General features: G+C 42.2%; 1 protein-coding gene across 1 annotated transcript in view; it reads left to right on the top strand.

Annotated features, from left to right (window-relative positions):
* The window catches only part of MDN1 (midasin AAA ATPase 1), a 162,752-nt gene that overhangs the window by 55,376 nt on the left and 86,163 nt on the right, over positions 1–21,213 (top strand). The window contains exons 34-43 of the mRNA XM_075923877.2: positions 4,046–4,261; positions 4,712–4,909; positions 11,144–11,352; positions 12,435–12,557; positions 14,017–14,214; positions 14,337–14,444; positions 17,869–18,057; positions 20,200–20,289; positions 20,408–20,668; positions 20,806–21,076. Coding sequence (XP_075779992.2) covers positions 4,046–4,261; positions 4,712–4,909; positions 11,144–11,352; positions 12,435–12,557; positions 14,017–14,214; positions 14,337–14,444; positions 17,869–18,057; positions 20,200–20,289; positions 20,408–20,668; positions 20,806–21,076 — 1,863 coding nt within the window. The remainder of the gene's footprint in view (positions 1–4,045; positions 4,262–4,711; positions 4,910–11,143; positions 11,353–12,434; positions 12,558–14,016; positions 14,215–14,336; positions 14,445–17,868; positions 18,058–20,199; positions 20,290–20,407; positions 20,669–20,805; positions 21,077–21,213) is intronic.

Here is a 21,213-nt window from a genome sequence, read left to right as displayed (position 1 = left end):
TAAACTCTACATTGAAGAGAGAGAACTGAATTTGAAGGTTGTGGTGGTTTTGGCTGCAGGTTCACAGTATGCTACTTCCATCCATAAATGCCGCTATCTGCAAGTAGACTCTGATATGCTGGCCTCTTTCCCCTCCTTTATAGCATCCCATTGCCATGTAACTGACCAGAATTTGATAGCAAGGCAATGAAAGGTCCTCTCTCCACCAGCTGAAGTCTGCCATCCTCCTCAATGCCTTATGTTGTTTCCCAGGTATATTGGAAAAGAACAAAGGACCACAACCAGAACTCTCATGTCTGCTACCAACAAGTTGGCTATTGGATCAATTTACTGATCTCTCTCCCAATACCTTATATTTTAAATTTCTATTGGTTCAATTTTGAAGTGCAGTCACTGGATTCCTCCTTTTCTGTTGGCCTGGCAGGTAGGAGGATAACCAGCGTCCATCCACAATTTTCCCACTGAAGTGCTCCTTCTTCTGCTGCAGTTTGAAACCTGCCTTACTCAAAGTAACATGCAGGAAAGCGACTTACATAAGCATATTTATTCATGTTTAAAATATTTTTACCCCACTTCTCTCTCTCTAAAATATTTGAGGTAGCTCTGGCATCATTTGTGGTTCTATTACAGAAGGCTAAAAAAAGGATTGGCAGAGGTTGGGTGGGGTGGGGGGACACCTCATCTGTACCTCATGCAGTAGTGCTGTGCTGTGAGAGCCTTAAGAATCTATCTGCTCTTGCTGAGAGAGAAACCTTTGTGATTAGCCCAAGTGGGAGCCATTTCTGGAAATCAGATGAGACTAGCACTAGCTCTTTAGCTTCTCTAAAGGGGGCATAAAGCCCCACTGTTGAGGGGTGAGGTTCTCCCAGAGACATCAACGGAGGCAGTTTTCTGGAGCTTTGAAAGGCAAACCAGCCTGCAGAACTGGTTGAGGAGCTGAGTTGTGGGGAACAGCAGTTCTTTCCAGGATAGCCTCTTACTCTGAAAAGTAGCTTTCAGATTTCCACAATGTTTCGTTGGCAGACACCATTCCATTCTTTTACCTAGGCTGTGGATTACATGAGTGTCTCAAGGAGTTATTTCGGCTTGCTAAACCTTTCCAGAAGCCTTTGTACTTCGCTCCCTGGGGGTACTCTCAGAATTCTTCTGTTTCTAGATTCTCTGCTAAGATGTTGGTGCTTGCCCTTCCTTTTGAGTTTTCATGACAGTTCTAGCAGGTCACAAGTTAGAACAGGATGAGCCCTGGGCTCCATTATAAGGAGCACAAAGCAGCTTGGTCACTCTTACTGAATTATTTCCCAGTCATATTCCTTCCCCCATCTGATAATGTAAACTTCCTGCACTCTCCTTTTTGCCAAATCTTTGGAGGGTGATGGTTTTGGAAGTCACTTGTTTGTCAGGAATTTCACTCTGAAGCATTAGATTAATTGCATTTTTAGTAGTCTGAGTAATTAATTTTGTTATAAAACCTGGAAGTGAACTGAAACCTTCCCTCTTCAGCCCCTAAGCCAGGGGTGGGGAACCTTTTTTGGGTCAGGAGCCACTGACTCACAGAAAAATCAGTCGGGGGCTACTCACAAGTGAGAAGCAAAACAAAGAAAAGCCGAAGTCTCTCTGTGGCCTCTGACTGAGAAGGAGAAAGACACTCTCCACATTCCCTTCACACACCAGAGACTAGGGGGGCCTAGGCTAGTAGCTTTTTTGTGCTTCAGCCCCATGGGAGGATAGCAGGGGGGGCTGTAGCACCATTGTGGGCTCCCCAATGCTGGGGTGGGGGGAGCCCCAAGCCTCAGAGGCCAGATCCATTCAAGCTGGGGGCTGCATCCAGCCCCTGGGTCTTAGGTTCCCCATCCTTGCCCAAAGCAGAGGCACAAGGATTTGGTATGGTGGACGAGTCGTAGGATGCGATCACCCCTTGCCAGCCAGGCATGGGGGTTCAGCGAACCCTTCGTCCGTTGGTCTGACCCCTGGGCGGGATTCCCGGTCCCCGGACCAATAGGTTGTGTGAGATCACCCCCTCTCCGCCGAGCAGGGGGGATTCAGCGGACCCGCCATCTATACCCCGGCTCGGTGTGTGGACCCTAGGCCCCGGGTTTGGCCCCTCGGTGGGGCTAATCCCCTCGGCTTTTGCCTGGCTGGCCCGCCGGCGCAGTTGCGCATTTGCAACTGGATTGCAGGGGTTGTGAGGAAGAGGAGTAGGGGGAGGGTGACCTGGGCCCGCCCTCTCCACCGGGTCCCAGCCATCGCCATCGCCCCTGCACGACAGACGGGAGTTTACTCCCAAAACGCATCTGTTCACGGGCGCCAGAAGGGACCTGCCCCGGGCTGCTTCCTTCGTCCCTGGGGCCCGCCCTCCAGCTCCCCTGTGCCTACTAGGGTTCCGAGGGTCTGTGTTGGCACCAGCCTACGGCTATGCCGTCCCGGGATCCACTCCTCCTGAGTCGCTCCTCGGGGTTCCTGTCCCGTCGTTGGGGCCGGGGATGCCCTGGCTCGGCAACTGAGCTCGGGCTCGCCATCAGCCGCCTGTGAAGGCTGTCCGCGGCCGGCCGGGTGCGGTGTCCAGCCGTCAGTGGGTCGTGGGGGCTGCACCAGTTGCCCCCTGCCTCGCTGCCGGTGGGCTGTTTTGAACCAGCCCGCCGGTTGTGATGGGGCTCTGAGCCCCGGCCCCCCTCGTGACGTGGTGGCGTGTCTCGCCTCACCCTGGCTGTCACTCCCGGTGCCCGCCTCCCACAGCTGCACGCTGGGGGAGGAGCCGGCCGTTTGTCGGCCGCGCAAGTGTGGGGGCAGGTTTGGTCCCTGCCGACCTGGTGCAGCGCCGCCGGGCTGTCCGGGCTCTCTGCCCACGGACTCGTTCTCCTCCTGCCTCCCCCCATGGTCCGGAGTGCAGGTAGCTAGAGGCCCATCACAAGTATCATCAGTCAGTTTTCCTCCGTGCTTTTCTTGTAGGGGAAGATCTTTTTCTCTTCATCTCATTGGATGCTGAGAACTCCTAAATCATCTTCCATAGGTATCTTCTCTTTGTTTGTTTTCTCCAAGGTTAAGGGGTCCTTTTTTTTTCCTTCCTTAAAATAATGTGGTATCTCTGGTGTTGGGAACAAGTGTTGAAGGTTAGTCCATATTCTTTGGAGCACTAAGAAGGCTGGAATCAGAGTTACTTTGGGTCTTTGGTGAATTGAACGTTTGCTATCCTCAGATTCAAAAGGGGTATCTTCCACGTCTACCTTGTTTGCGATGGACTGGGAAATTTCATGCAGCCTCTGTTAAGCTATTATAAACTAATGCTTCTGCTGAAATGCTTACAGCAAATTCTTTATTTTAAAAAGCCACTTCAATTAGATAGGGAGATTGTTAGGGCAAGGCACATAGTCATAGAACTTAAGACAAGAAGGAATCTTTATTAACATCTAGCCTGACTTCCTACATAACATAAGCTGTAAAAACCAAGCCACTTTTTTCTGCAACCCATAATTTCTGTTTAAGAGTAGACCTTTAAAGAATACAAAGAAGTTCTTCAATGCAATTTTAAAGGCCATCTTTTTGAAGATCAACTACTTATGCCAAATTGCTGAATTGTGTTGTAAGTATTGTAGAAATGACAGTACTAGTGCTTTTGCATGTTAATAGTCTACTTTACTCTGAATAACCAGTTCATCTGTTGCTCACAATTCTATATCTGGGATCCATTCTTGAAGAAAGAACTTTCTGTGTTTTACTGAAGAAAGCTTGATTTCAATAACTAAATCTCATTAATTCCTAATATCAGTGTGACTTTTTTTTTTTGCCCTATGCTGTATATAAAATGCATGTTATAAATTTTGTGAAAGTATTAGTTTTCAGAGTGTATTGTGGAAGATTATATACATCTGATCTTCACTCTTCTCTCCTTTTTTCATGAACACTTGAGTGCAAATATTTTTTAAAACAAATCTGAAGGACTTAATTTCTCTATCTCCAGGTTCTAGTTACACAGCTTTGTGCTAGAAGTGACCTATATAATTATATTTATAATTACAGCATCTCTTTTTTTTTTTTTTAAATGTTTTAGGGACAGACATAGCTGAGCTGATGATGGACTTTATTGAATGGCTAACCAACCATGACTTTGGGCGTCACTGTATTCTCAGTGTCCGGGATGTCTTATCGTGGGTTAACTTTATGAATGTCATGATAGAAGATGAGGAGTACAGCCTATTTTACATCTCTCCCATGGCATCTTTTGTCCATGCTGCATGCCTAGTATACATTGATGGAATAGGTTCAGGTAGGTCATCAGTACTTATCAGAATAGTGGACTATATTTAACTTAATTTTTTATACCAATTTTTAATAAAATTGATATTGTTAATTATGTTTGATATATGAGTGCTTGTTTGGGTTAAAAGAAAGGTGTGGTGATTTGGAGCAGGTCATAATTTCTCTCTCTCTCCCTCTCCCTCTCCCTTCCTCCCCACTTGACCTTTTTTTTTATTTCATGTTTTTGCTCACCACTTTTAACAGCAAGGACTTCAAGTAATTCAGTGAGTTACAGTGCTACCCACTGCATGTACACAAAACTACATTAAAAGCACACTAAGGTTGCAAAATAAAACACCTTCCTCTTGTGTATATTTCTGGTGATACATGCTTACATACTACATTTCCTTAGGACTCCTGCGTCACCTGGCTGATGTTGGGAATCTTATTTCACTTCCTTTTGTTTTCATTATTAAAGGTACAACATCTTGCTCAACTGATACTGCCTTATCAGCTCGTGAAAAATGTCTGAAATTCTTATGTGAGAAACTTTGCACTATTGTTGAGCTTACAGAATATCAGAAGGATGAACTGAGGATTTACGACAGAACAAAGGAGAAGGAATTTATATGGATGGAAAATTTCATGGGAATCCATCCATTTTTTATACCAAGAGGTAAGTGTTTTTGGGGCTGGGGAACATTCATCCTATGTTTTGTATTTAATGACTTATCAAGTATTAGCCCTAGTATGTAGGGAAGCGCACTAATTCATAATGGGTTCTTAAAAACAAAGACAATCTCTTTTTGACGGGTACAGGTGAGCAAAGCCAATGGGTAAGTGAAGAACATGGAGACCTGGAAGATGGGTCAGAAATGGGAGGGAGCGTGGGTTATCATGGCAGAGAGAGAGAAGGGTCAGGGCAAAACTGGGAGGCAAGATCAAATCCGTGTCTTAGTTGCCTATATACAAATGCAAGAAATATGGGTAATAAGCAGGAAGAACTGGAAGTGCTAATAAATGCATACAACAATGACATTGTTGGCATCACAGAAATTTGGTGGGATAATACACATGATTGGAATCTTTGTATGGAAGGGTACAGCTTGCTCGGAAAGATAGACAGGGAAAAAAGGGAGGAGATGTTGCCTTATATATTAAAAATGTGCACACTTGGACTGAGGTGGAGAGGGACGTAGGAGATGGAAGTGTTGAGAGTCTCTGAGTTAGTCTAAAAGGCGTAAAAAACAAGGGTGATGTCATGCTAGAAGTCTACTACAGGCTACCACTCAGGTGGAAGAGGTGGATGAGACTTTTTTTAAACAACTAACAAAATCATCCAAAGCCCAAGATTTGGTGGTGATGGGGGACTTCAGCTATCCAGATATATGTTGGGAAACTAACACAGCGGGGCACAGACTATCCAATAAGTTCTTGGACTGCGGTGGAGACAACTTTTTATTTCAGAAGGTTGAAAAAGCTACCAGGGGGAAGCTGTTCTAGATTTGATTTTAACAACTAGGGAGGAACTGGTTGAGAATTTGAAAGTGGAAAGCAGCTTGGGTGAAAGTGATCATGAAATCATAGAGTTCACAATTCTAAGGAAGGGTAGAAGGGAGAACAGCAAAATAGAGATAGTGGATTTCAGGAAGGTGGATTTTGGTAAGCTCAGAGAGCTGGTAGGTAAGGTACCATGGGAATCAAGACTGAGGGGAAAAACAACTGGGGAGAGTTGGCAGTTTTTCAAAGGGACATTATTAAGAGCCCAAAAGGAAGCTATTCTGCCCGGTAGGAAAGATAGTAAATATGGCAAAAGACTGCCTTGGCTTAACCACGAGATCTTGTATGATGTAAAAATAAAAAAGGAGTCCTATAAAAAATAGAAACTAGAACAAATTACAAAGGATGAATATGGGCAAACAAAACAGGAATGCAGGGGCAAGATCAGAAAGGCAAAGACACAAAATGAGCTCAGACTAGCTACAGGTATGAAGGGAAACAAGAAGACTTTTTATAAATACATTAGAAGCAAGAGGAAGACCAAGGACAGAGTAGGCCCGTTGCTCAGTGAGGAGGGAGAAACAGTAACAGGAAACTTGGAAATGGCAGAGATGCTTAATGACTTCTTTGTTTCGGTCTTCACCGAGAAGTCTGATGAAGGAATGCCTAACATAGTGAATGTTAGTGGGAAGGGAGTAGATTTAGAAGATGAAATAAAAAAAAGAACAAGTGAAAAATCACTTAGAAAAGTTAGATACCCACAAGTCACCAGAGCCTGATGAAATGCATCCTAGAATACTCAAGGAGCTGATAGCCAGAGGCTCAGATACCTCCTCTATCATCTTTGGAAAATCATGGGAGACAGGAGAGATTCCAGAAGACTGGAAAAGGGCAAATATAGTGCCCATCTATAAAGAGGGAAAAAAAGAACAACCCAGGAAACTACAGACCAGTTAGTTTAACTTCTGTGCCAGGGAAGATAATGGAGCAAGTAATTAAAGAAATCATCTGCAAACACTTGGAAGGTGGTAAGGTGATAGGTAATAGGCAGCATGGTTTTGTAAAGAACAAATCATGTCAAACCGATCTGATAGCTTTCTTTGATAGGATAACAAGTCTTGTGGATAAGGGAGAAGCAGTGGATGTGGTATACCTAGACTTTAGTAAGGCGTTTGATGTGATCTCGCATGATATTCTTATCAATAAACCAGGCAAATACAACTTAGATGGGGCTACTATAAGGTAGGTGCATAACTGGCTGGATAACCATACTCAGAGAGTAGTTATTAATGGTTCTCAATCCTGCTGGAAAGGTATAACAAGTGGGGTTCCGCAGGTGTCTGTTTTGGGACTGGCTGTCTTTGATATCTTCATCAATGATTTAGATATTGGCATAGAAAGTACGCTTATTAAGTTTGCAGATCATACCAAACTGAGAGGGATTGCAACTGCTTTGGAGGATAGGGTCATAATTCAAATGATCTGGACAAATTGGAGAAATGGTCTGAGGTAAACAGGATGAAGTTTAATAAAGACAAATGCAAAGTGCTCCACTTAGGAAGGAACAATCAGTTTCACACATACAAAGTGGGAAGCGACTGTCTAGGAAAGAGAACAGCAGAAAGCGATCTAGGGGTTATAGTGGACCGCAAGCTAAATGTGAGTCAACAATGTGATGCTGTTGCAAAAAAAGCAAACATGATTCTGGGATGCATTGACAGGTGTGTTGTGAGCAAGACACGAGAAGTCATTCTTCCACTCTGCTCTGTGCTGGTTAGGCCTCAGTTGGAGTATTGTGTCCAGTTCTTGGCACGGCATTTCAAGAAAAACGTGGAGAAATTGGAGAGGGTCCAGAGATGAGCAACAAGAGTAATTAAAGGTCTAGAGAACATTACCTATGAAGGAAGGTTGAAAGAGTTGGGTTTGTTTAGTTTAGAAAAGAGAAGATCAAGAGGGGACATGATAGCAGTTTTCAGATACCTAAAAGGGTGTCATAAGGAGGGAGAAAACTTGTTCATCTTGGCCCCTGAGGATAGAACAAAAGGCAATGGGCTTAAGCTGCAGCAAGGGAGGTTTAGGTTGGATGTTAGGAAAAAGTTCCTAACTGTAAGGGTGGTTAAACACTGGAACAAATTGCCCAGGGCAGTTGTGGAATCTCCATCTGTGATGATATTTAAGAGTAGGTTAGATAAATATCTATCTGGGATGGTCTAGACAGTACTGGGCCCTTTCATGAGGGTAGGGGACTGGATTCGATGACCTCTCGAGGTCCCTTCCAGTCCTAGTATTATATAATTCTTTTCTTTTTTATAAAAGTGCTGCAGAGTATTTCCAAGCGTATGTAATATAATTGTTCCATCCTTTTTAGAAAGCCACATCTGTAAGCAACTCTTCTATTATACCTTGAGTGAATGCTTCAGGCGTATTTCAATTAACCTGACCTCAGTGTAATGATATCTTGCTTTCCTTGACCCGATCAGTTACTAGCTTTGTTCCAAGGGCAGTCAATGCTCACCTTTCAAGCCATGGGAATCTGCCTTATAGCTCCACTGTTGGAGACTCAGCAACTTGATCCACTGCACCCTTAGAATTCCAAAGGAGAGTATCTGGAAACCATAGAGCTGAGTAAGATACAAGAACCTAGATATTCTTATTTGGACCATTCTGTTCTTGGGCTGGTTAGGACAAGAAGATGTCTTTCTTTTAAACACTGATACAAGCCAATCAAACTTTGGGTCAATTGTTGAGTGAAACTGTTTTCTCAGCTTTTGTCAGACAAGTGGTCATAGGGCCCTTGTATAAGAAACCGTTTCTTAAAATGGGTAGTCCTCTAAATTATCAGTGGGTTTTGAGTAGGGTTACCAACCCTCCAGGCTTGCCCTCGAGTCTCCCGGAATCGACATCAATCTCCTAGTGACTATTGAAAGCAATCTGGTAGATTTTAATAGGTGTTTTTTAAAAAATTACATCATGTTTGGGGGAACAAATCTCCCAGAATAGCTTCAATCAGAGTTCACAACCCTAGTTTTGAGACTTTTTTGTAGTTTGTGATTGAGAAGGTTTTGAGGAAGTGGCTTTATTGTTGTTTTGAAACTTCTGATTTCCTTGAGCCAAGGGTTTTATTTCAGTGAATGATAGTGTCTGTCTGCATGGATTTTCTTGGCTCATGCATCTCTTGGTGATCCACTACACTCACCTGTCTGTTCAGTGACTTTATTAACCCAGAAAAAAGAGGGGTGATGCTAGTAGATAATAGAAGAACTGCTCTGTGCTTGGGAGGAGTCATTTGCTATGAAGCTGTGTGTGTCCCTTCCCTTAATTAGAGGTCTTCTGCTTAGGGATTAATTTGAACCCTTTATCTGTTCCTACCGTCTCTGATCCAAGTGTCAATATTTTTTTTCCTATCTGCACCTGATTAGGAAGTTGTGATTTGTGGTATCTGATGCAGTCCTTGGCACTTTCTAGATCAGGTGACTCTAATGCACCTCTGAAGACCTCCAGAAATATTTGGGTAGTGCTGGACACAGTAGCCTACATGTTAACTATGTTGATTATGCTTGCACCCATGCTTTTTTATGCTGCAGGGGCTTTTGTATGTCCAGGCTGGAGATGTTGGCTTTTCTGAAGCTTTATATATAGACTGGGTCCTGGCTACGAAAGAGCTCACTCTCCCTTCATACTCATATCACTAATGAAATTAAAGATGCTTTTCTGTAACTATTTTTGCATGCCAGGGAATAAGACAGGATATTTCACTTGGGGCAACTTGACTAGAAGTTGTTGCTAACTCTTCGAGCAAAGCCTCTGCCTGAGTTAAATTGTGCATGCTTTTAATGACTGGTAAGTTAAGTGCATGGAGATGTTACCTTATCATGCATCTCTTTACTGGGTTGTCATGGGAGTTATAAATTTAGAGTGTCCTTTTGGTTGAGCTGGTATTGGCAGGGTTATACATTTTTATTGTGATTTTACCGATGTAAAGTCTCTTTAGGCAGCAGGTATGTAGATTTTATTTAAACAAAAATAAATGTGTAGACAGATGGAGAGCTCTAATATAAAAATCAATGGAAGAGTTCTAAATAAAAAGTTTGTCATATAACACACATTCTTTTGGAAGGATGGATTGTTTTCAGGGTATATAAGTAAGGAGAAATGTGCTAAGATGAACAAGAATGATGGATTAACGAGTGCTGACTCTGAAATAATTTGGCTAAATTTTACTTTATAAAAAGGCACAATGTGGAGCAGTGGTACCCAGCCTTATTATGCAAGTAGTCTACAAAAACTTTAGCACAAGCTTTAGCACAACCTTGTGAGGACTAAACAGATTCTACATATTTTAATAAAATTTAAAGTCACCTGTATTGATTTGTCTTTTATGTTCAGCTTATTTCATATGTATTTAGGATGTGTGTCAGTTGTACAGTATTGTCTATTTGCACATTTGTGGAAACTAAAATGATGTATGTAATCCTGATAAAATATTAATGAATTGGTTGTTTTGAAGCAGGCTACAGACCTTATGATATGCTCTAGTTAAGAGCATATCCTTATAGTATAGCATATCCCTATAGTATTATGGCCATTGCCTAACTTGGAACATCTAAAATCATGGTAATAGGCTTTTATAAATTCATGCAATCATATAATCCTGGACAGAATTATACATAGTTCACTTTTTAACAGGAGAACTGGCATCCAAAAGGGGAGAATCCATCTTTCCTAGGAAACAAATATCAAACCCTTTAAAGAAGGGTAGTGTCTAACACCTTACATACTTGAGAAATGGTATTTTACTATTGAAATTACAATGAGCTCTAAAAGCAAAGGTTTCTGATGGGCAAGAGACCCAATGCTTTCTCCAGGCTATGTTCTATAACCAGAGTTTAAAAAAAAATGCCTGGATGACAGGGCATTTACCTTTGGCTCACAAAACTGGCAATGTATGAACAGATTCATAAACTTTCCTGTAATACATGGAGCCAAATTTTTAAAAAGCTGCCTCTAATTTTACACCTGCAGCCAGTTATAAATCAAACAGAGCTTTTTATAGGCTTGATTTTCAGACCCCACTCTCTGGTTAGGTTCATGAACACCTTCAGGTTTTAGAATTCTATGTACCAAAACACATTGGTATGTGCATGTGTTTATGAGCAAAATTGTGCATGCATGAACAAATGGAGCCTGGGCTAAGGTGGAACTGAGTATCAAACACTAAATACATCTGCCTAATTTGTGAGAATAAATGTTTGATATATAATTTAGTTAGTGACCTATAGTCCATCATGCACTGTAGAAGAGTGAAAAAAGTAATAAGCAAGTTCTTCAGAAAATGTGGTCTAAAATATTCTAAATGTCTTTCACATATAGTCTGTGACTTAATATTTGTTTTGCTTTCTTTTCATCTTAGGACCTGTTTTTCAGAGGAACATGGTTTCAGATTATGCTTTAAATGCAGGAACTACAGCAATGAATGCACAAAGGGTTTTAAGAGCCTTACAGCTTAACAAACCTATTCTCTTGGAGGGGTCTCCAGGTGTGGGCAAGACCAGTCTAGTAGCAGCATTGGCGAAAGCGTCAGGAAATTGCCTTGTTCGAATAAACCTGTCTGAGCAAACGGTAGGGTAAATGTAGATACACATGTGAAATATTGCTTTGGTTTCTTATTTTATGAAGCATGAGTGGTTACACTTGTAAGCTCAGATGCTTATTCATAAGTGTTCTGCTTCCCTTACCTGTCTTGAGATTAAATTAATGAGGAGTGGAGTGTCATGGAAGAGCAGAGAGCAGCTATTTCCAGAAACTGGGTGCTATGCTGATTACAATAAGATGATCGTCACGTACACTACAGATAGATTGATTCCTGTATAGTTATTTGAAAAACTTAGACTATGACTATACTATAGCTTAAGTGAACATGAATTGTATTGCTCAGAGGTGTGAATTAGCCACCCCCCTTATATGCATTACTAATGCCAATCTAAAGGCAGAGTGGACAGCGCCATGTTGGCAGGAGAAGCTTTCCAGACAACATATTTACTGCCTCTTGTTGGGGTAGATTGATTAAGTTGATGGCAGAGCTCTCTCCCATTGACTTAGAGCAGCTACACAGAGAGCTTACAGCTGAACGTCTGCATCAGTGCAGCTGTGCTGCTGTACTTTCTCTAGTCATAGGGCAGGTCTACATTACAGGGAAAAGCTGATCTAAGCAATGCAATTTGAGTTACGTTCGCATAAGTCAAGTTGACGTAGCTCAGATCTGCTTACTGCAGGGTCCACTCCATGCTGGGTTGACAGGAGAAACTCTCACGTTGATTCCCCTTACTCTTCTGATTCTGGTGGCATATTGAGAGGATAGGAGAGTGACTGGTGGTTGATTTAGCAGGTTTTCACTAGACCTGCTAAATTGACTTCAGTGGATCAATCACCTCATTGTCGATCTACCAGGTAGTGGAGACAAGCCCATAGGCTTTGTTAGAGGTTGCCATCTGTATTCTTGCAGTGTTTTATTGAATGCTATGCTTGGTCACTGAAATTCTAATATGGAAAATGTAGAAATCTTCTTTTTAACCATTGCCAATTTTAAATGCATACATAGATATCAGCTTTTTAAAAAAACAGCAAAAATGCCAAGCAGACTTCAGATCTGGTAACCTTTATGTAATTTGTAAATATTAGCTTTTTTCCTTTATTTCCCAAAGGATGTGACAGATTTGTTTGGGACAGACTTGCCTGTGGAAGGTGGAAAGGGAGGAGAATTTGCCTGGCGTGATGGACCCCTGCTTGCAGCATTAAAGGGTGGACACTGGATTGTATTAGATGAGGTGAATGTAAACCTGGTACACTAATAAAATAGACTCCAGTCATCTGAAGAAGTGGGTTATTGCCCACGAAAACTCATGATACCATCTATATGTTTTGTTAGTCTTTTAAAGTGCTACTAGACTTTTTGTTTAAGTTTTTCCAATAAAATAGTATTTAGGAAAAAGGAGGTGCTGATTTATGTTTTTAGGCTAAACTTTTCATAAACAACTAAATTACTTGCTTGGGAGAGCCTTAATCATCTTTGAAGAAGAGAGGTAGGTTCCTAATTCCACTGATTTAAGCTCCTAAAAGTCTTCAGTCACTTTTCAAAATGGACTTAGATACCCAAGTCGCTTAAGCACTCTTAAAAAAATTAACCTTAAACTCTGAATGCAAGCTATTTCTTTAAACAGATGTTGTGTATGCAAAGTGTGCAATCCTCATGGAGACCGGGATTACAGTTATATTAAGTATGAAATTTTGAAAATAAACTGTTTTTAGCTGTTTTTTAAAAAACCCTCATTTCCTCTGTTGTGCAAAACACAATATTTAACTATATGTGTAATATAACTCTCTCAACTGACTTTATTAACTTAAAACATTTAATCTGAGGATTTAGGAGTAGCATGAAAATACAGGTTGAACCTCTCTAATCTGGCACTCCCTTGTCCAGCAGCATCTGTGGTCCAGCATGATTTTAGTTATCTAGATATCCAGTTAACATAGATGTGGCCAAGTTTCCTGTGGTCCCATAAAGCTTGTTCATAGCCACCTGTCCTGTGTCTCAGTGATCTGTGCTGTTGTTTAGCTCCAATTTGCCCCTAAATGTCTTCTAAGAGCCCAGTAAGCAGTGGAAGTTGGTAATGTTGGTAATGCTCCCAGACATTATTGACCTCCCAAGGTTCACCAAATTCTCTGGTTCGGCACCAGTCAGGTCCCGAGGATGCCGTACTAGAGAGGTTCAACCTACAGTTCAAAAGAAGAAAATGAATGCTTGAAAAAAGACATTTATAATGCAGCAGTGTTCAGGTACCTTGGTGATGGCATGATGGAAGAAGTCAAATAGAACAGAAAAACTTTGCACTGGGGATGTTAAAAAGAGTTAAATTTTGTAAACGTGTAACTGCTTTTTTAGCAGTTACACGTTTACAGGCAGAGTGGGGTGGGAGCAGTGCTAGCAAGGAGCCAGTTTAAAGGCTCCCATTTCCTCCTCTTTCTCCTCCCCCCCGCACTGTGGGTAACTGAGGGTTGACCAATGAGCAGAATACATGGGTACATGTTCACATTCCTATTTTGCATTTACTAGCACAGTGTCATTACATGGGACTCATTAGCTCTGTGTAATGATGGATGACCATGTTTGGACATGTTTTGCACAGGCAAGGAAAGTTCAATGACATTTGCATTTAAATTACAGCCTGCTAAAGTGGAGGCCATGTTTAAGCAGTATTATTTTATCTTCTTTCTTTTTTTAAATAGTTGAATCTGGCTTCCCAGTCTGTATTAGAAGGATTAAATGCCTGCTTTGACCATCGAGCAGAGATTTACGTCCCAGAATTAGGAATGAGTTTTCATGTGCAACACAAGAAGACTAAGATCTTTGGATGCCAGAATCCCTACAGACAAGGAGGTGGAAGAAAGGGTCTGCCCAAATCCTTTCTTAATAGATTTACACAGGCAAGTCATGCATTCATTTCAGGTTATGCCTATGAATTTTTTTGGAGGGAAGGGTGGCCTTCTTGCGACGAAACCCACATTGACACTACATAACTTCCTCCATGTGTTCTTGGTCCTGCCAGGTGTATGTTGATCCACTTTCAAGTGAAGATATGGAATTCATTGGGAATGCCCTGTTTCCTGCCATTGACAAAAATATTATTGCTAAAATGGTTGCTTTCAATAACAAGGTAAAATATGTTTACTATTCAGGTTTGTACTGATGCAAACAGTTGTCTGAAGTAGGAGGAATGAGAAGAAGTTTTTAAATATAATCTATAGAGTAGTTTTGGGATGACAGTGTTGTTAAGTGAATTTGAAAAATAATTGTTTTCACCGAGTGTGGGTTATGCTAGAAACATTAAGGAAAACTGAAGCTTTGTTTTTACTAAACTGAGTTACTTTCTGTTTCTGGACTTAACTCCGTTATTTATCGTAGAATCCTGTGAATGGGAATATAGCCTAGTAAAAGTAGAAATTTTGAGCAATAGAAACTTTTGAGGCACATAATATTTTTAATATATTTAGGGAACAATAAGTTGCTATAAAAAGAGAAGACCTTAATGGGCAAATCCTTTCCAGCAATAGATAAAGATAACCAACATCCAAAATTTAGTATATTTTAATAGGTATTCAACAGCTTCTAATGTATTGTGTGTGTCTTGAGATACAAATAATACAAGTGCTTTGCTTAGGGCTTAACGCAGGGTTAGGCAAAAATGTATAATGGGGGGGGGGGCATGCCAAGATTTTGGCAAGTTGTCAAGGGCTGCACTTCTGTGGGAGAGGTGCAGAATCTGAGATGGAGGTTGGGTGCAGAAGGGAGCTTGCAGTAGGTAACTGGGGTGTGAGGTCTGAGAGGGAGTTTTAGTGAAGGAGGGGGTTGTGATCTGGGGCAGGGGAATAGGGTGCAGGGTTCACATGGGGGTATGGATGCAGGAGAGGGTTCTGGCTTGCTGGAGGTATCTAGGAGAGGTTGTAGGGTCTGGGAAGGAGTTGTGATCTAGGGGAAAGGGGTACAATGGGTTTGGATGATGGCCTGGGGCAGGTAGCTCAGGAGGAGACGGAGGGAGTGGAGTGCGAGAGGTAGGCTGTAGCTGGGAGATGCTTACCTATGTGGCTTCCAGCCAGCAGCCCTGCAGGAACCTGAGGCAGTCTCACTGCCTCTCTGCTGAAGTCTCAATAGGCTGTCTGCTCCATGCATGTTGCGGGGGAGGGAGGGAGGCTTCACATGCTGCCCCTGCCACCAACAAAATTTCTTAGCTCTTATTGACCAGAAACTGGCCAATGGAAGCTGAGAGATTTTGCTTGGGGAGGGTGGCGGAAGGTGCAAAGCCTTCCTCCTCTTTCCCCAGCCATCCAGAGCAGAAAGCAGCCAGCTGTTTAAAGTGTGAGCTGCTCTCTGCCTAAAGGTCCTTGCAAGGCAGCTGCTTTCTGGATCCTGGTGGCTTGGTGGGCCAGATCTGGCCCGCTGGCCACCTCTTGCCCATCCCTGTCTTAAGGCCAGTTGTTCTGCACATGAGTGTCCTAAACCTTTTCAGATTTACTTTTTCTAAATCCACAGTATGTTGTAAAAGTCTTTGGAAATTAGACTAATTTGAATTAGACTTTTAGTGCAGAAAATATCCCTTTTAGCGAGTCATTAGGGTTAGACTGGTCTGCAGACAAAGATCCGATTTTTGGCATGCTTATCAAATTGCTTCTAAAAAAACCAAATAGTTATCCCTGTTTGGCCATATCTGAGGAAGCTGGAGGAAAGGAACACATCTACTCTCCCGTTGCACTTAACTTGACGTTATGATAAAGTCCACTGAACAAATTTTATCTGAGGTGGTTTTTCTTTCGTTATAGGTGGGAATATAAAATAGATGACCGTTAGCCAAGAGAAGTATAAAGAGATAAAAGAATATATATTATGTGGGCTTGGCTGTATTCATTTTTTTTTATAATTTCTACATACAATACAGGCAGTGCCCGGGTTATGTACAAGATAGGGACTGTAGGTTTGTTCTTAAGTTGAATCTGTATGTAAGTCGGAACTGGCGTCCAGATTCAGCTGCTGCTGAAACTGACCGCCAGTTCTGACTTACATTCAGATACAACTTAAGAACCCCAAGCGTCCCCAAGTCAGCTGCTGCTGAAACTAATCAGCAGCTGATTCCAGGAACCCCGGGGCAGAGCAACTCTGCCTCGGGCTTTCTGTAGTCAGCGCTGGTCAGTTTCAGCAGTGGCTGACTTGGGGACGCCTGGGGCAGAGCAGCTGGAGTGCTGCTGGGTTGCTCCAGTAGCGCCACTCCTCGGCGCTACTGGACCAACCCGGCAGCACCCCAGCTGCTCTGCCCCAGGTGTCCTGATTCAGCTGCTGCTGAAACTGACCAGCTGCTCTGCCCCAGGGTCCACAACAAAAGCCTGGTCTGCTGGGTGGGGGGGGCGCACTAGCTGCACCCCCCTCCCCCCAGCAGACCAGGGACACGGGGAGCAAAGCCGCAGCGGCAGCGGGGTGCCGCGCCTCTGAGGCTTTGCCAGAACAAAGCCTCAGAAGCGCGGCACCCCGCCGCTGCTGCGGCTTTGCTCCCGGTGCCCCTGGTCTGCTGGAGATGGTCCCCAGCAGACCAGGGGCACCGGGAGCAAAGCCGCAGCTGCGGTGGGGTGCTGCGCTTCTGAGACGGTCCCCAGCAGACCAGGGGCACCCGGAGCAGCTTTTCTCGCCCCGGTGGTCAAGGTGGTGGGACCACTGCGCTCTGGGCAGTCCCGCTGCCTGCGAGCTCCGGGGCGAGAGAGCCCCGTTCGTAAGTGCGGATCCGACGTAAGTGCGGATCCGCGTAACTCGGGGACTGCCTGTATTGATATTTATTTTAAGCACTTTTTCAATTTTTGTCAAATTTTCACAGTTGGGGGGAATTTATGGTGGAGTTTTTATTCTTAAATAGTAAATATTTAATTAAATATTGAATTATTGGTTACACAATAATTAGTTCATGATAATAAATGTTGTGATTCAAAAACTTAAAACTTTATTAGCTATAAAAGTTAAAATACAAACTGTCAACCTCACACATCAAAATAGACAGAGTAAATGACCTTAAATCAAACATCAATAAGTTCTCAAGCAGCATTTTTCTTTCTTTGCTTAACTGTAAATTTAAATTATTGATGGAAGTGTGTGTGTGTGTGTGTGTGTGTGTGTGTGTGTAAAGTGAAATTGATATTTACTTGACATTACCAATTATAATTTAATCCTTCCAAGCCTAATTATATGCTTTATGTAGAATGATTATGTGGTCGGGTCTCCACCTCAAAGAATATTGGCAGAATGCAAAAGAAATGTTAAGTTCATGCAATGACTAAGATGTTAGGGCTTTAGGAGATGAAAAACCACCTTCATTTTGGGTGGGCTGAATCTAGTGGCAGCAGATCCCAGGTGGCTCCTGATGGCAACAGTGAAGTGAGCAGGGCTTCTGACTCCCTTTGGCAATGTTCCCTACATCAGAGATAGCTCATTCCTAAATAAGCAGAGCCTAGTGGCACAGGTCGTCTTGACTTTCAAAAATATTTTTAAGGTAACTGCATAAGTGAGAGGACTAAAAAATGGTTTTGAACTGCTGCTTCCTGCAGATTGATCAAGTGGTTATGGTTCAAAAGAAGTGGGGACAGAAAGGAGGACCCTGGGAATTTAACGTACGTGATCTTTTCCGCTGGTGTCAGCTGATGCTTGTTGACCAGTCACCAGGATGCTATAATCCAGGCCAACATGTATTTTTGGTCTATGGTGAAAGAATGAGAACCAAAGAAGACAAAGAGAAGGTGAGCTGTATATCCTCACTCCCTGTTCCTTGACTGTTACAAAATGTTTCCAGTAATGCCTCTGGAAATTCAATGAAATTTGAAATTACTGTAGAAATTACTGTTGCATGTGAAAGCAGATGTTCAGGTATCTGTCATGTACCTTTTCCAGCTTTCCTTTTAGAATACCCTAATGTTTCTAAAGCAATTCATGTAAGGCATTGGTTCTCAAACTTATTTGATCATATCTCTCCTCTGACTGCCCTCTGGTTTGTGTCTGTAATGGTTTACTCTTCCTCCCCTTCCACAATACAAGCACATATACACATACCAGCTCTGAAGACAAAATGGGGAGTGGCAGCTGCTGGTCAGGAGCCCACTCTGAAGGCAATGCTGCTACCAGCAGCAGCAATACAGAAATATTAGTGGCATGGTATGGCATTGCGACTCTTACATTTCTGCTACTGGCAGCAGCACCAGAGCTAGGTGACTGGCCAGAAGCCACCACTCTCCAGGTGTTAAGCTTTGAAGGCAGATTGACTACTCACCCCTCACCAGAATACATTCCCTCACATTCTTCTCCCAGTTTGAGAACCTCTGATGTAAGAAATACAATAAAGTTAATAAAAACATGTAGTCCTGTGGCACAAAGACTAACAAAGGTATAGGACCAGGAGCTTTCGTGGGTAAAACCCACTTCATCAGATGAGTTGGTGAAGAAATACCAATCAATAACTAAGTAAGAAATAAATAATTAAGTTGATATTAACCTAGAATAGTGCAGTAGCAAAGGACTTTGACAAGGGTGAAACAGTATAAAACCTTCCTCAGGTCATCTATTAAATATAAGTATTTCTGCAAAAATATCTTACACATTCTTGTAGAATGACCTGAACTTCATGAGTGGGTGGGGACTGAGGGTTGTGAGCTGGGAAGCTAATTAGTAATGGTTTGTGGCAGGATCTTGGGATTAGAGTAGCAATTGGCTAACAGCAGTGGAAGGAAAGGTGAGTGCAGGTTGAACTTCTCTAGTCCGGCACCTTTGGGACCTGTCTGGTGCAGAACCAGAGAATTTGCTGAAACACAGGAAGAGGTCAATATTGTCCAGAAGATTTATCAACATTTGCACTGTTTACTGGGCTCTTAGAAGACATTTGGGGTAAATTAGAGCTAAATAACAGCACTGAACACTGAGAGCCAGGACTGATGGCTATAAACAAACTTTATGGGACCACAGAAAACTTGGCCACACTCTTAATAAGTGGATATCCAGCTAACTAAAATCATGCCAGACCACAGATGTTGCCGTAGTAGAGAGGTTCAACCTGTAGTGCAATTTATTTTTTTTAATGTTGCAAGTTTTTGTGTTTTCCTCACTGGCTTTCTCTTTCGTTTCTTCATCCTTCAAATCTTTAATGTGAATGTGTTGTACAGTGTAACCCCTACTTACATTCTGTTACCATCTACCACTGCTCTTCTTTACTATGTTCTGTTAGCTTCTTTGGCTTTATTGAACCTTATGTCTTCTCCTACTTGGCTGTGCCTTTCTTCACACCACACCCAAGGCTTGAAAATAGCCTCTCTTGTTTAGAATGCCAAGCAAATTCACTTAAATTCCTCCCCTAAAATGCATTTTATTTTGGTTAGTCTTCCACCACTCAGGCTTCTCCTCCTCTAATACTTTCCTTGTGATAGTTTAACAAAAATAACCAAACAACCTAGACTGAAAATTAATCAAACACTAAGATAATCTTGTGTGACAAACAGCTGCTTCATCATGTTTCCTTTGCGTTTCATTCTTTCTGTTTTCCTTGATCTGCATTGTCTTTCATCTATACGCTGTTTCAGAAGCTTTACTGACTGACTGCTTTGCCTATACTCAATTTAAAAAAAAAAGGTACTGCTTGTAGAGTTGCTGCTTTCTGTGTTTCGTATTCTGTGACAGGAAGCTATGGTTTGCTAAGTCTGCAGGACTTGTGTTACTATTGATATGTGCAATATTTCATTGTTAGATGAAGTGATCTCTTTGGATAAATTGAATATGTTGGTAGAGGACTTTTGGGTAGTTCACAGTGAAAATTTCTGTGGAAATAAAACATAATTCCCACACTGTAGAAATCTAGGCTGATTCATCTTTTTAGCATTTCTTTTGGGCTTTTCTAGGTTATTTCCATATTCAAAGACGTTTTTGGCCAGAATTCTAATCCATATACGGGAACCAGACAGTTTCACATCACTCCTTATAATGTTCAGGTAAGATAAATTTAAAAGTAAGTTTCCTTATACCTTAAACTTAAGCTCTTATTTTCTCTTCTTTTTGCCTCCCTTGCTCCCCATCAACATACTTATGGGTTTTATTCATTCTTTCTAGATCGGCTACTCAGTTCTTGCTCGAGGCAACTATGTTCCTCTCTCAGGCAGACGTCTGTCTCTCTTGCATCATTCCCTGCAGCCCCTTGAGTCCATAATGAAATGTGTGCATATGGGCTGGATGGTAATATTGGTAGGTCCTGCAGGAGTGGGGAAGACCAGCCTTGTTGAACTTCTGGCTCACCTGACAGGTCATCAGTTAAAGGTTATGGCAATGAACAGTGCTATGGATACAACTGAACTCTTGGGTGGATTTGAGCAGGTAAATGTTATTTTGGGGGTGGGGAGGGGAAGGTAATTTATTCAACTATGTGTAATAGTTGTGACATGAGAGTTAAAGCACTGAATAGAATCTGTGTAGTGTGGCTGCCTGGATATAGTAACCACTTAATATTGTAGGTTGATGTCATTCGGCCATGGCAATGCCTGCTAGAGAAAGTGGAGAGTTTTGTGAGGACACTAATAAGGGACAATCTCCTTCTGACTGAAATCTGCCCGGATGATGCTGAAGTTGTGTTGCGTACTTGGAGCAGTTTCATCCTTAACTTCAAACCTAAGTCTCTGGGTGAAGAGAGTAGAAATGTCACAACTGAACTGGTGAACAAACTAGAAGGAATACTTGCACTTATCCAGAGACTAAATAACAAAATAAATTCTTACTCAAAAGCAGGTATGTACAATACTTATTTGAAATCAAAGCACTGAAAATTAAATATTCCAAGTACAGGCGTTTGTGTCAAGTTATAGATCTAATGAAATGTTGAGAATGATTCCTAGTTTTTCATTGGTTATCTTTCAGTCTACAAT

This window comes from Pelodiscus sinensis, chromosome 3 (assembly GCF_052426305.1).
Source record: "Pelodiscus sinensis isolate ZL-2025 chromosome 3, ASM5242630v1, whole genome shotgun sequence".
In the NCBI taxonomy this organism is placed as follows: domain Eukaryota; kingdom Metazoa; phylum Chordata; order Testudines; family Trionychidae; genus Pelodiscus; species Pelodiscus sinensis.
This window is presented reverse-complemented; position numbering and strand designations above follow the sequence as displayed.